Source organism: Triticum dicoccoides, chromosome 5A (assembly GCF_002162155.2).
Source record: "Triticum dicoccoides isolate Atlit2015 ecotype Zavitan chromosome 5A, WEW_v2.0, whole genome shotgun sequence".
NCBI lineage: Eukaryota > Viridiplantae > Streptophyta > Magnoliopsida > Poales > Poaceae > Triticum > Triticum dicoccoides.
The window spans coordinates 478,322,000-478,337,230 of NC_041388.1; the positions used below are offsets into that span (position 1 = coordinate 478,322,000).

Consider the following 15,231-nt stretch of genomic DNA (forward strand, 5'->3'; position numbering starts at 1 on the left):
TTTTTGCGGATATCTTTATAACCTATGAGGGTACGAGTTGAATCGGGATATAATAAAGCATCCTCAATTACAATTTGTGTACCAACAGGGAGGGTAAATATGGCACATCCTGTGCCAGCGATTACCGCATCGCGTCCATCGATTGTTAAAATATCTCCATTCAATTTTGTAAGAGTTTGGAAATACTTTATTTCCCTAAGTATACAGTTTGCGGTGCCACTGTCCACAAGGCACATTTCCTCCACCATTGGATTGACTTCCGTAAAAATCTATATATTAAAATGTGGAATTTTCAGTTTAACGAAAAACACTTTATTACAACAATCTGATGGATGTAAACCAATGCAATATCTAAATGGAGTCAATTGACTAGTCAAAGTCCTCGAACATGTCGGCGGCGTATTCGGTCATCATATTCTCTGTGTCTATGGAGTCCTGCGATAGATGGAATTCCTTGTTGTTACTTGGTGCTCCTTGAACATCTTGAGAACAACCAGCTTCCTTGTTGTTATCAGGTTGAAGATTGAAGTGAGCTTCATATCTTGCTCCTTGGGCAGATCTGTTACGTCCCATGGATTGCAGGTAGAGGTTTACCAGATGTCTTGGGGTGCGGCATTTCTTTGTGACATGCTTGTAGCATCCACATTTCTGGCAAAGTTTAGTTTTATCAAACTTATTCTTTGTTATGCCCTTCCCCTTGTCTGAATTTTGTGGCTTATTCTTCTTGTTGTGGTTGCTCTTACCCTTAACGTTCTTGTTTTGGCCTTTGAAAGAACCATTGAACTTGGTGTTTTTCTAAAAATTTGCATGTACTTCAGGCAGAGGAGCGGCCCCAACTGGGCGTGGTTGCTGCCTCGACGGGAGCCCAGTCCATTGGCGAAGCGACGAAGGCCGGCATCGGAGGTGCCTGGTAGGCTTGGTGGACGGCCGCGGGCGGGTTGCTTGGTCCTGCTTGATCTGCCGCGGCAAGGCCAAGGTAATCCTGATCACCACGACGACCATGGCGACCACGGCGGCCGTTGCCTGGGCCCCAAGGGTGATAAATTCCAGCCCTGTGTCATCTGGCAAATCGACGGATTTCCCGTCACTTCTCTCTCGTCCTGTTCGTGCTCTGTTGGTAGAGGCATGGCTGATAATGTGTAAGAATTCAAGAGAAAATTTGTATTTATTAATTGTGGGCAACGCCCTATTTATACAAGGATTTGGGGCGCCTCCGGAGAAGCGTCCGTTTACAATAGCCCCTGTTGGCGTGAAAAAACGCCCGTACGGACATGACAGAATCCTAACAACAATTAGCGCTAATGACACCGGTTTATTCTTAACAGCTACCGCACCAAAATTTGCGAATCAGTGATGCTACTTGGACAAATAGGAACTCCTATTGTGTCACTAGTTTTTTGTGTGAAGGGACTGTTCGCTCAGCATCCCATTTGTGTTTTAGCCTGTCACCATGATATAAGTTGGAACTAACAACTGCCCCGCTCAGCGTCCCCTTTGTGTTTTAGCCATGATTAACAAGTCACGAGTCGTATCCTCTTTTACTGCTGTAGTTCAGGGCACTGTAGACATGAAAGCGACTAGGATACTCTTTGCTGTGACCGTCAGACCATACGGTTTTGCTTATGTGGTTTGACCTTTGGCAGGTATTGAATGATTAACAGATGCAACCACAAGAAGAGGCATAAGAGACGAGATGAGTAACAGATTATGAGAAAATTGCACTCGTCTTATTGCTGCATTCTACCAGTCTATTCCGCACATCTATAAAAGACTTCAAAAGATCTTCCAGCTAAATACAATGTAAACAAGATGACATTTTAACAGGGCAACGGTCAAAGCTGACCATAAAGAAAAACAATATTATGAACATCAAATAGTTGGTGTCTGTTTAAACTCCCACTCACTGCACATTCTTTGCAGTAACTTGTTTGCAATGCAATGATTCTGGTAGATCTCGGCCATTTCCCAACAAATATCGAGAACCTCCTGGTAGTGCCTAAGGCTGATGCTTCATGTTGCCAACTAGTGGGATCTAGCAGACTGTGGAACAAGCACGCACACATTCCCACTTGCCTATTGCAACTCCCGTACTATCTGTACAAATACCCAGCAGCGAATGCACAAGTGCGGGAATGACTGATTAACCAAATCCAAACCCTTCATTTGCCTCATGAATAGCCAATAGCAACCTCTCCTGCAGCTGGTCTTTGGATGTGTATTCAGGCAAGTCCAGTTGGTTAAAGCTGCAGCAAGCAGAAGCAGAATAGCAAATCAGTATATACCTAAATGAAACAATTATGGTTGCTGACAAGTCAAAAGCATAACGGACTAGTGAAGATTGGTTACCAAGTATGAGCTGAGGGCAGATGGTTGGTGCTGCCGTATGCCTTGTGTATCTGGAACCTTTGTGGCCCAGATATTCCTTGGAGCGCACTGAAACCCTCCAAAGGTACCTGCGGTTCAGTTCAAAGCGGGATCAGGAGTTAACAGGTACCCTAGAACAAATTTTCATAAACAATAATAGCTTCACAATTTAAAAGGTCGTGCTTTCACCAAATACCTTTGAAGTGCCAGTAACGAACTGGAGAAATCGAGCTTTGTCCTCCTTGCTGAAACCTTGTACAATTTCCCAGAACCATTGAATAACTGGTGAAGCTATGCTGTAGCCAGAATACTCGGTATTTGCCTTTAGGTCGTCCACTGAAAGCAGATGTACAAAATAAGTAGAGCACATGCAAGATCTAAACGGATCATTATAGAACTGAATTAACTCTTTCAACTCACAGTCAATATCAGGGAGTCCACTGATTAGCAGTTCAAACTCTTTGTCGTTAAAAATGGATATTAGCTCGCGAGGAATGAGCTCATTAAATCCTTCCATGAAAGCATTAATCTGAGGCCTAATTGCAGTGGTTAAACGATGCTCTGCTACCCTATCCACATATTCATGCTTGTTCTCCTCGGTGACCCTAATGTTACGCCCTCCAGGAATCAACTCACAATCAGTTACCTGCATAGAGTTGGTACTTACAGTCACCACATTAACCAAAGAGAGAAAGGAGCAAAACAGAGAGAAAGGGGGGGAGAGGGCGTACCTCAGCTTTCTCATATAATATCAGCTTCTCTTCATCTGCATCCATGCTAAATGTGAGGTCCAGGACATCACTTATGTCATTCTGCACAAAAGAAAAGGAAAATACGTCACATCTGGACAGTCAACAGTCGGCATAAACATAAACGTAGACACAAAAATACATACCTCAAGCATCCACTTAAGGTTTCTGTAGTAAGCAGGATCAATGGCTTCAATATCATGGTAAGTAACCTTGGCACCAAGTATGTGCTTGTAGAAAGATCTAGTGAAATGGACATCCAAAAGTTGGGCATCAAAGAGCGCTTTTCCAACCTAGGGAGAAAAAATTGTTAGTAGTGGTGGTGGTAGCTGGTAGTAATAATAATATCAATAATCCTTTACTCACCACTCGTCCAACAAATTTGAAATATGAGAGGTGTTCAGTCTGATACACAGAGTTAGGGTTTGGTTGAAATGTCAAGTCATTTCCAACAGTCGTGAATAGAAGGGCACCCTTGTCAAAAATCACTCGTGATAGTAACTGATACCACTCTCTTGTGAGTCCACCGGCATCAATGCCTTCTTCTCCTTGGAAATGAACCGTGAGTCGACCCTTCAAGTCCTGGGGTGAGCGCATCCTAAGCTGATTATAAGAGTCTTCCAAAATGTACGCCCGTCGGACAGAAATTCTAACAGGACTGTGATGATGGTCATGCTGATGCTTAATTTTAGACCGGAAATATGCACGTTTGTTGTCAAAATCAATCAAGCGGGGGACCTTCAACATCAGAGAGAATGATTTTTCTAGCAACCCAGAGTTTTGTCGGATAAAAGCATTTAACAATCTTCTGTGCTTCTCCGAGAATTTAACAAAAGCAGTGTGCTTCTCATCAAGACTGGTATGGCTTGCAGATGATTTTTGCCCACTACTAGATGTTGAAGCATCCTCCATATCAGATGTTGAAGGCTCTTGAACAGCATCAGGTTGTCCTGGACGTAACTTCTCGCATGTCACAAAAAAGGATTCTATGTACGGTAATATATTCTGGGTTCCAGCAGGCAAGGGAGGTGCTACACCAGTTGATACTCTAGTTGCATTTGCAGAAGTTGGACTCAAATTTGATGTATATTCTGAAGAGCTCTCTATTTTGCTTATGCAGTGGCTTAGCTCCAACCACAATGCATCCAATGCTGTGTTAATATCAGAAATCTGGGACAGGGAATCTGAATGGTCCTTCTCTGCAAGAAGCTCTGGATCTTTTCTCTCTTGCAGAGATGTGACAACAGAACTCAAGGCCTGCACAACTCTTAGAACTGCCATGCCATTGGCTGATGATGTGCTCAGAATTGCCTTTTCAGAATCTTCATACAAGTGAAGCTCATTCATGGCACAAACAGTCAAATTTTGCATCGAACGTGAAAGCTCATTTATGAAATGGCAACAGATGAAAGGAGCCAAAGCTACAATCTTTTTCAGAACTTCTGCTACAAGGAGATATGCATTGTCTGATAACCTGGAAACAAATAAGGACCAACCTATTAGGCAAGGATAACTGATACAAGAACATCTAACACAAAAACTTATCAAATACTAAAATAAAACTGAGCAAAACAATAGTGTGCATGATTATGGCAATGCAAGCCAATAGGGAAAACAAATTGTATAAATTACTGAGGAAGTTCACTGAAGTTAGAAGTTCATACCCATCATGCGCAAGCAATGAACATAGCAACCGAAGCTCGGCTTGCGGAAGGCTATGCAAAACAGCTTGCAGGTCACTTATATTATCTGCGGATGATTTACCACTATCATCTGCATTGGGCTTCGCTCCAGATGATCCAGCAACACTGGCATCCTCTTGGGCATCTTGTATTGCATTCTCAGGTCCAGACGGTCTCTCAGATGAACTTTCCAACTTAGCTTGATTTACTTCATTCTCAGCATTAAGCATGACAACTTCCAGAAGATTGAGTAACTACAAATATCAAATGATTAAGAAAAACTCAACCAAGAAAAATATCTATTTCGAAAATGGTGAAAACAAATTGTGAACCTGTTCAAGATGAGCTACACTTCTCATATAAAGAGGCTGATTTAATAGAGTCAAAAGTAGAACGAGTGCAAAAGCACTCTGTTGTTCCCCGTCTTCCACAAGGACAGCCTTTCCACGCCTCTGGTCAAGTGTTTCAGTATGGCAGGTGGGCGGGCAGGGGAACCGAAGAAAGAGTAAGAGCTTAGCCACATTTGGATGATTTCTTGCCAGGTATGTCAGAGTTTCCAGCACACGGCGGGAAACCAGTGGTGGCACACCTGTTTATCGCAACAAAGAAATGACAAGTCAGATAGAATTCTCAGCAAATATATAGCAATGGAACAATCAAACTGACAACAAAAACTGAAACAAGATCAAAATTAATTACCATCTGAGGATTGAGGGCGTGAATATGTGATATTTGCATGGCACCCATATAGCCTAAATGACGGCTCTGTTGCATCAATTGATTTCTTAGAAGAGCCCTGCAGATCAAGCATAAGCATGTCCACCAGAATTTGAACCAGCGACTTTCTGCTTTCCCGGTGAGCACAAAGGTTCAAGAGAAGCCTCTGCAGCTGGCCCTTGTATATAGGCTGTAGATAATAGAGGCAAAAGTTATTATTACTATGCATGCACCACCAGAAACAGTAGAACCACCAGACAAAGAAAGGGAATTACCTGGACAACTCGAAGTAATCGTATAAGAGCATTGAGAGCATCCTTGTCAACAAGAGGAGTCCCTACAGTTTCAATTAACTTGCTGGCCTTTTGACGGGACGAATCACCAGTATTTCTTTCAAGGCCTGAACCAATGATATCACCACGACGAGAGGACTCTCCCCTCCTGTTCCTGGAGTTCATGCCAAATAGTGAACCGCTGTGATATCGATGAGCAAATCTCTCACGCAACATGTTGGCTTCAGCAACTAGTGCAGGTGTCAATGTAGCAAGTAGAGTATCAGGAGACGTCAAAAGCACCTGGAATAAAAGCAAATCAAATAATAGTAACTGAAGATAGAATCATAGAGCAAGTTATGCCAAAAAAAGCTTCAAAATGAGACAGATCAATAACATGATTATACCTCCTCCCGTATTTCCGAAGGGAAGGTTGCAATAATTGATACAGCGTCCATTTCAACTGGTTGTCCTTCAAGCTCTTGAGACTGTTGTTGCAACCGTTGGGCACGTTGTTGAGCTAGAACCTCTTCACGTATATCAGGTGGCAGTGCAGCAAGGAATTCAGGATCAATGTCCGCATCATGCTGAGGCTGCTCACTGGAAGTCTGAGTCACTTGATTTTGACGTGAAGAAAGAACTTCAGCCCGTAAATCCTCTGGAAGAGCCTCCAAAAATGTAGGATCTATTGAGTCAGTCCCAGTAGCCCTGTTAGGCTCCTGATCCCCCTCACTGGCATTCTGATCGGATTCCTGGACTGTGTTTTGGGGGATCTCCCTAACACTCTCCAATGATATGTCCCTGCTGCTGACTGGTACTGCATTTCCAGAAGGCCTCCGCGATCGAGTAGCTGCCTGTACATCACCCAGAGGTGTCCTGTCTGAAGCGCCATGCCGGTCACCATCATCATGTCCTTCAACACTTCCAATTTCCACATCTAAACTTCTGAGGCTTTCACCTAGAGTAGCACCACTACCACTGCTTGCTTGGCTTACTGCTTCCACATCACGGACAGCTGTGTCACTACGTTCATATTGCATATCTGCGACATGCTCACTTGCATTGGATGCATCTCTTTGAAGTTCATCACTGTGAGGAGCTGCAGGACCAGCACTTGCAGAGCCATCCACCTCAGACCTTACTGCAGGAATATCATCGTTTTCGTTGTTTTCATTTTGTTCTGCTGATCCTTCCCTTGCATCAGTTTCTGGCCCATGGAAATTACTGGGAGGATCGTTTACTTGAGCATCAACAGCAGGTGTGCTCTGCTCATCAGGATGTTCAGCCATAGGCCTTCTCAACTGAGAGAGCAGAAGTTCTTCAATGCCTTCAGGTACTGTAGGGGCAGCAGATCCATTGCGTTGGGGGCCATCATCCAGCCACATATTAAATCGGTGTCCATTCCGTCCACTTCGCAAGCTTCTGAATATAGCGTCCAAACGGGAAGAACTATTTTCATGATTCCGATCAGAGAAAGCCATCTCAACTAAATTTTCTGAAAAGAGACAATAATTTGGTTAAGCTATGCATGATCTCCCAGGCTGGAACAGTTTAAGAAGGTTAACTGCTTAGGCACTGTTTGGATGCATAGCATTTTTAGAAGATCTTTAAAAAAACACAGTTTCTCAAAAAATGGAGTTTAGAAATCATTTGAGGTGTTCCGCTTCAAGTAATACGCTTTGTAAACCGTAGTATTGCTGATACAATAGTTTTTTGGAGTAATAAAATATCCACTCTTGACTTTTTTTAAAAACAAGAAAGCAATGCTACATCTTCCCGTCTGGCTCCATCTACAGAACCGGAGCAAAAAATGATGTTGAAGCTGTACAGGAGAAGTTTATCATGCCAAAATTATCACGAAACAAGCCAACAGGACAACGGATATACAAATAAAGCAAGCAACAGACCAATATGAGCTAGTTATAGCCTATCAGTATTCACATATATTCAGGCAAGCAGATGAATTTTGTTGCTTCACATGCATACTGTGCAATTTTGGTTAAACTTTCTCAATTTCAGTAATAATATGTATATACACAAAATACTCTATGAAATAGTGCAGGTGCCAAACACCTAGTAGTAGCTTTACAAATACTGCAGGAAACCTCACTATCTGCATACTGTGGTATATTGCAACTAGGACTTCAAACACTGGTTTTTGGAAACTGTGGTTTTAGAAATGACCTGCATCCAAACAGAGCCTAAAATGTGTAAACAGAACAAATTTACGAGGATACCTGGTTGCCTCTGTTGTGGAAGTAACATCGAAGGTTCCTCCAAGAGTGGGTGGTCAAGTACACCTTGGTCACTTGCTCTCCCAAGCAGATTGTATATAGATGTACTACGGCCTTGCCGTCTTGTGCCAAAAATGTCCAATGGCATTACACGCAGTGTATCCCCAGAAACATTGTTGCTCCCCCCAAAAACCTCAATATGGTCAAACACATTAATTCCATTGATCCCCTCCTCTAGGCGAAGGATTACACCCTCCTCATCCTCCTCATCATCATCTTCTTCTTCTAGCAGATCTTCATCAAATTCTTCTTCATCAATCTCACGGTCATCCTGATCCGTGTCAGCATGAGATATCTGATGGGCATCGTCTTCCTCCAGGTTGTTATTTTCCTCATCATCATCATCTTCATCAACCTCCTCACCATCATCGGCTGACATATCTTCATCACTGTCATCTTCATCTTCAGCCATATCATCCTCTCTATTACGTGGTATATCAAACCGAATATCCATTGTGGACTCATTTCCTGTTCTGTCTTCAGCAATCTCATGCATAAAATCATCTTCACCATCATGGGCAAAACCTCCATCTATATCACGGTCATGATCCATCTCATCTGCCACTGAATCTGAACTTCTTGAAGCATGAACAGCATTGAAAGTTTCCCTGTGATCAGTTACCATTGCAGTTGGTTGAGAAGTTGTGTCAAGAACCTGGAACCTATTTGATGATGAATCTACATTGTTCTGCTCCAAAACAGTCTTTGATGAGTTCTCCCCTTTAGCATTAAAATCTGCTAAATGAACGTGCTCCTTAGTAACCACTTCAAGAGCCTTGACAATACCAGTTACAATCTTTGCTGAATCAGAATGATCCAAATCAAGAACCTGAAGGGTTTTCGTTAAACACTGGACAAGGCCAACCTCAACAAATGTAACTACAGATTCTGCTGAAAGTGAGGAGCCCGTTGGTGAGCGAGCTGACAGAATATCATTGAGCAAATCAACATAAGCATTCATTCTCAACATTGGAGGTTTGCAACCAGTAGAATTGTCTGTGAACTCAACAAATATACTGCAGATTTCAGAACAGATCCTTTTTCGTCCTTCTGAAGAACGAATAGATGAAGCCACTAAAAATTGATTACCCCTTGTTGCCAATTTGTACCTCCAATCACCATCAGGCTTCCTTTCTTTCTTTTGCTTTGTAGCATGTGGAAGCAAATGCTGCAATATATGATTAAATATTCCACCACTGGTCCGAGTAGGACCTCGCGTGCTGCTCAACTCAGCATCGTGGCGAAGAACAACTTGAACCGAAGAAGCATAAGTTAATAGTACATCTGTGAGCAGCTTTAGGACAAATGCGTTTTTAGCCAGACATGCAGTAGCATCTTGGATTGCTTGCTTGGACTCTTCATGTGTGACAGCAACAGCCTTCCCTTTACCTTTTGCTGAACTAGAGTCAATATCCATGTCCATGGATGACGAACCATCAGATTGGTCCTCAGCTCTTTGTGGTGGGACAAAGGACATGACTAGATCTAATAGATGCTCAATAACAGTGACAAAGGTTTGTGGTGGCTTGCGATGAGATTTCATATTCCTTGCACTGAAATCAGATTGTTTCCCTTTGGCACTTACAGGGGATGCCATAACCATGTCCCCTGATGTTATCTTTGTGGCAACACCTGATGATTTATCCTTATCAACCAGCTTATCCTTCTCTTTTTCCTTGCTCTTTTCCTTCTCACGGTCCTTCAATAGAACAACATACGGTCTATCTCCAACCATCTCAATCTGGCACACAGCTTGGGCAGCTTTCATAAATATCACTGGGTCCCTGTATACAACAAACGCCAAATTTTGAACAAAATTACGTGGTGTAACCCTAGGATTTGCATGCCGATTAGCAGCCGTGACAAGACTATGGCGTATCTCCAATTCCATAGCTTGCTGAAGAGTATGGGGATCCTCCAAAATATGACGGATAATTGTAGAAACCACACTGTTGAATCCAGAAAATAAGCTACTTGTCGGCAAACTTAGCAACGCATGTAGGCCACCAGACTCGAGAAAACTGATAGCAGCCACATGGACTTTCGTCAGTGTAGCACACAACTGAAGAATAGCATGCATTGTACCGGAAGGCAACTGCTTCTGAATGCACTTACAGCATATCCTCAAAAGTTGATCCTGGTCCTCCAAGTCCAGTAACCCTACACTTGAGGAAGATTCTGAATCCTTCTTCTTGCTGTCATCAATCACAACAGATGTTTGTGTAGGTGAATTATCCTTTTTGAGAACATCAAGCTCAGTAACATCTGGCAACTTGGGTTCCAACTGGAGCATTCTATCAACAGAAAGGAAACAGGAAGTAACCCAATTGGGAACCTTGGTTGTTTGACCTTCCCTTGGCTCCAACTCCCAGCTGCACAGCAGATTCAAAACAACCTTGACAAGACCAGCCTTTGAGGCAACTTCACGGGCAGCGGTATCTCCATGGAGAATCAAAGCAAGAACATGGAAAAAAGCAGATAGTGCAGTGTTCTTTAAAGGATCAGATGCCACAAGACATTGCTTCAGATGATCAATCAAATATGTAAGCACCTTCACACGGTTTTGGCCGTCATTCTGTGAGCTGATAGTCACAAGCATATCCCGGACAGGAAAAGCTAATGTTTCCTTTGCCTGTAGCAGCCTAAGACATGAAGATAATACTTCATCCATGGGAGGGAGCTGAACATTTACTTCCTCAAGCTCAAGATCATTAGTTCTGTCATCTTCCTCTTGAACAGGTGTATCAGAATTCCCTAGAGACATAGCAAGAGCTCGAGCAAGTTCATCATCCTCTGGTGGCTCCTCCGGGTGTGAGAACAACCAGTCAGTCGCGATCTCAACGCTATTTGTTCCAACCTGTCTTAATGCTTCTTCAGCTCTGGCACGAGAAAAGCCCATCTCTATAATCAAGGAAATTGCATTCTCGTCAGGGGGTGGACCAGCCAAACGAGCAGCCATGTTGCTAACATTGTTTTTTACTTCTACCCCAGAGTAAACATGCCTCATGATCGATGTGACTGAACTGATTAGCTCAAGATTGCATTCTGGAAACTGTGGATGGGCCCATATGGGAAGAACAGTCTTTAAGACTTTAGATTGAAGCAACTTCATGAATCTCTCTGCATCTTGTGGAAACCTGACAGTTCCACTAAAAATAGGTTGCTCAAGTAGTTGTCTTGTCGATGAAGAAAGAACAAATGATGATGTTACGAGATGGTCCATAGCTGCACCATAGCTGGAAAGGGGGCCATAAATCCATGAACAATCAGTATCCTTCTCTTCCATCCCAGTTTTACTATCAGTCTCCATAGGTGACGAGGGTGGCCTGTTCATTGCAAAAAGCAACTCACTGGTAGCTTCAAATGTGGTTAAGATAGCCTGAATTACACCACGGCAATAAAAAGAATTCACCATGATTGGATTACATGATTCTGGTCTGTCCAACAATATCCCATCAATAAACTCAACAACCTTTCCAAGGTATCGGCACTTTGTAGCAACAGTAATCTCCCTCTCTGGACTGATTGTATGCCCCTCAAAATTGAGGTGCTCCAACACGATAGAAGCAATATTGCTAGCAACAGACACAACAGATGGAGATAGATTTATAGGACTGTTCTCACGGCGAGATGTAAGCAGCATTGCTTTCCCAAGCTCCATAAACAGATGGTTAATATGGTAAGAAAGTGACCTCATCATGTCACAGCAGGATGAATGCTCAGACCTTTTCTTGTCCTCTTCTGACTTCGCATTTGCATCAGATGAACTGGATGGCTGATCCTGGGAACTTGAGGGCAACCCTGTACTAGGGTATCTATCAGCACCAACTCTGTGAGAGTCAGTAGCTGCACGGCCCATATCACGATAGATATTGATAAGGTCAGACACCTGAGACTCAATGTTCCACCCAGAGCCCCGTCGCCTTAAAAGAGGATCAAGATATTGCCTAAAGGAGGTGTATCTGTTATCATCAGTGTCGCCCACAGCAGCATCAACTTGCTGGGCCTCATTTGCTGAAGGAGAACTAGCTTCAGGCTCTATTTTCTTCTCATCAAAAAGTGAAATTTGCCAAAGCACTTCCCGGTGAACTCTTCCAATATCTTCCAGGACATCCCTGCTGACATCACCAAATTCTGAGAGTAGAGCGTTCATCCAGCGGTTGTCTTTTGATGCCGCTAGGAAGAGCAGAAATTCAACAATAAAAAGTGATGGAATGGCTCCTTTTTCCATCTTAGTCACTTCACATGACCTAAAAACTGTATCAAGTTCCTGTAGGGCATTCTTCAAGTGCTCCTTTAAAGAGGAGCAGAATGCACGCGCAAGTGGAGTAGAATGCTGTTGAGTAAAGCCCTTAAATACCATAGTGCTGTGCAAAGCAATAGGCATCCCACCAGAAGATTGGGTGATGGTAGGTCGCAGCAAGAGTGTCAACAGAGTCTGTAGACCTCCCTTTTCTACAAACAGCCTGCAAGTTTCTGAATTTTCCATTGTCCTGTGCACCAATACCATAACATGGAAAATGCTCAAATGAGAAAACTGCTCATCATTAGTTCCATCTGCGCCAGAATCCATGGCACTTACTAAATCACGCCCTTCAACATCTGTTTCCATATCTGTTTTTTCTTCAGCGCTGGCTGCTTCAGTGATTTTATCACCACGAGGACAAGAAAGTTTGTTGATTATTTCAATGATGATGTCAACACCAGTACTTCTAAGGGACTGCACATGACGAATAAGCTCTTCCACTGCATTTGCTAAAAGAACAACACCTTCATTCATTGGTATCAGATATTTCCTACTAGTGAACGTCTCTACAAGAAAACGCAGCGCTGAAGTTTCCCTGACAGACTCAAGTCCTTGGTTATTAAGGCAGATTGCGCCCAGGCCATTGGGTACACATATAAGAGCTTTACAAGATGGTATCACCCCAGCAGTCACTGATGACAGGAAAGCATCAGGAAGACCAAGTTCCTTCAAAGCAGGAAAGCATGTAGGATCCTTATGTATTATCTCACTCATAACAGTAACTGAAGAGAAGTATATATCACCACCAAACTTTCCAACATTCTGGAATATAAGGGAAAGTGACATGGGCAAAGAGTTATCATTGGAACTTTGAGAGCGAGCAGGATTCGCAGGAGAATATGTAGCGGAACCTAATGCCTTGAGCAAAGCCTTAATCAGTCGCTTCTGTGAGTACAGATGGTCATCTTCTGATTTCGATGTATCACTAGCAACCACTGAAGTAATTTCAGCAACACCAATAACACGCTGCACCTCCACATGTAACCTCTGAGACAAAAGTTCTACACCACCCAAATCTTTAAACAGGGAAACAGCAGGGCTGCTGTACTCCATCAGCTTCTGAAGGGTCTTTACTGCCAAACAGACAAGATGCATGTGGGAACGATCCTTATCTTGCAGGAGAGGCAGAAGAGGTGGAACCATCCCTGAACCCCTAACGGTGGTCCCAGAACTCGAAGATGACAGCACATGAAGCAAAAAGAACTGCAGAAGGGCATCAACAATTAAAGGAGATGAAGTATCATTAGGGCTACTGAGGGATGATATTGCTTTCTGCAGAACACTGAGCAAGACCATGCGGTTTCCACCAGCAGAGATGATACTTGAACCGCTCAGTATCCTAGCTCGCTCATGAGATGATGCATATGCTGCTAGCTGTGCTCCCAGTGCAAGCATAGCCAGTGCACGAATGGGCCCAGGAACAATATCTTCTGAACGAACAAGCCGGATTAACTCATTTATGTACTCCGGCTCATTTGTGAAGAACGATGTCAGTTCATCATGGGCATCACTGGATTGCACGAGAACAATGAAAGAAAGGAGACTTATGCGGCTATATAGCCTGCATGTCCTCGGAGAATTAAAAGCATGTGCATATCTTATCCTTGTAAACAAGGCAAACCGGTGCTCTGGAGGCACATTAAACTTGTTGATACATTGCTTCAATATGCTCAAGTCATCCTCCTTCCGAAGGTGCAGGTCTGGCATATGTATCACACAGAGATTAGATGACTTGTCATTGGCTTGGTCAGAATCTTGGACAGGTGCCAAATTATACTCAAAATGAAGAGTGGACCCAAGACGATGCTGTGTGCCATCATATTTGTTCTCCATGTCTGCTGGGAATAAGCACAACCCCTCCAGCTGATTTCGCTCATTTGCCACAACACAGGAATACAAGCCTAGACCTTCCTCCTTGCTACCCCATCCTTGGGCCAATGATAGAAGATGGCTATTTATAGCTCCACAGCTGATCAGTTTCCCATTCATATGTAGTTTTGAAGGATTTATTTTCACCACTGAAGCAAGAGTTTCCAAAGCCGCAACAACTACCTCAGGATCTGATGATGTCAACAGATTCTTAAAATGCTGATACAAGGAGTAGATGGCAATGATCAGTTTAAGTGGAATAAAAATAAGGGTCTGAAATTCCCATCTCTGGGACATTAGTAAAGAAGTTCAAACGCACATTAAAAAAAACACCAGCTTACCTCAAGACCAGCAAAAGTTGTTCTGTTCTGGCAATTTTCCAACACAATTTGCATAACTCTCAAAATTTGTAAGATGGTATTTTTTGTCAACGGTTCACTCTCAGACATATCATCAGACAAGAGAAGATCCTTTCTAGAAGAGATGTATGTCTTGAAATACGTATCAAAATGCATAAACAGAGGCTTCCAATGGTGAAAATTTCCCTGCAACCAAATGTTAACAGTAAGCAGGTAAGGAAAATAAGTGTAAACATAATTGAAATCAAATTCAGAAGAAGTAAAACTGTCACCTTATTGAACTCCCAATGGAAGCCTGATAGTGGTATGGCAATGTCATGTAGTGGAATATTGATTACACGATCAATAAATGCTTTAACTTTTGCTGGCTGCAAAAAATAGAACGTGATTTATAACCAGTTTATAAAAGGTGTTCCCATGATACAAGACAAATGAATTATGTATATAAGCACAGAGGTGCACATATCGCAAAAAAATCACACCTCATTCAAAAAAACACTCGAGAAACAAGCATACTTACTATGATGTCACGCAAACCTTCCTATCATACCTAACCACTTGATCCTGAAAATGTGAGGGAACTATTGCACCTTTGCAAGAGTACGATATCCACTAACTA

At 42.8% G+C, this 15,231-nt stretch overlaps 1 protein-coding gene across 1 annotated transcript; it reads right to left on the minus strand.

Moving 5' to 3' along the window:
• Positions 1-1,703: 1,703 nt before the first annotated feature.
• LOC119302330 (E3 ubiquitin-protein ligase UPL1-like) lies at positions 1,704-14,979 on the minus strand. Its single transcript, XM_037579368.1, has 15 exons — positions 14,885-14,979; positions 14,595-14,798; positions 8,022-14,472; positions 6,192-7,279; positions 5,788-6,087; positions 5,495-5,702; positions 5,128-5,384; positions 4,778-5,049; positions 3,480-4,587; positions 3,260-3,406; positions 3,096-3,176; positions 2,785-3,010; positions 2,561-2,700; positions 2,347-2,453; positions 1,704-2,243 (listed from the first exon to the last, which is right to left on the minus strand). The coding sequence occupies exons 2-15, from the start codon at positions 14,766-14,768 to the stop codon at positions 2,141-2,143; spliced, it is 10,662 nt and encodes a 3,553-aa protein (XP_037435265.1). The 5' UTR covers positions 14,769-14,798; positions 14,885-14,979; the 3' UTR covers positions 1,704-2,140.
• Positions 14,980-15,231: the final 252 nt, after the last annotated feature.

What these genes read in the sequence shown, in the direction of transcription:
- LOC119302330 (XM_037579368.1), bottom strand. Translation starts at nt 14,768, where the DNA reads ATGCATTTTGATACGTATTTCAAGACATACATCTCTTCTAGAAAGGAT. An exon ending in TATTATATGAGAAAGCTGAG is followed by an intron (nt 3,011 to 3,095) that starts GTACGCCCTCTC and finishes AACTCTATGCAG; the next exon opens with GTAACTGATTGTGAGTTGAT. An exon ending in CTGCCCTCAGCTCATACTTG is followed by an intron (nt 2,244 to 2,346) that starts GTAACCAATCTT and finishes TGCTTGCTGCAG; the next exon opens with CTTTAACCAACTGGACTTGC.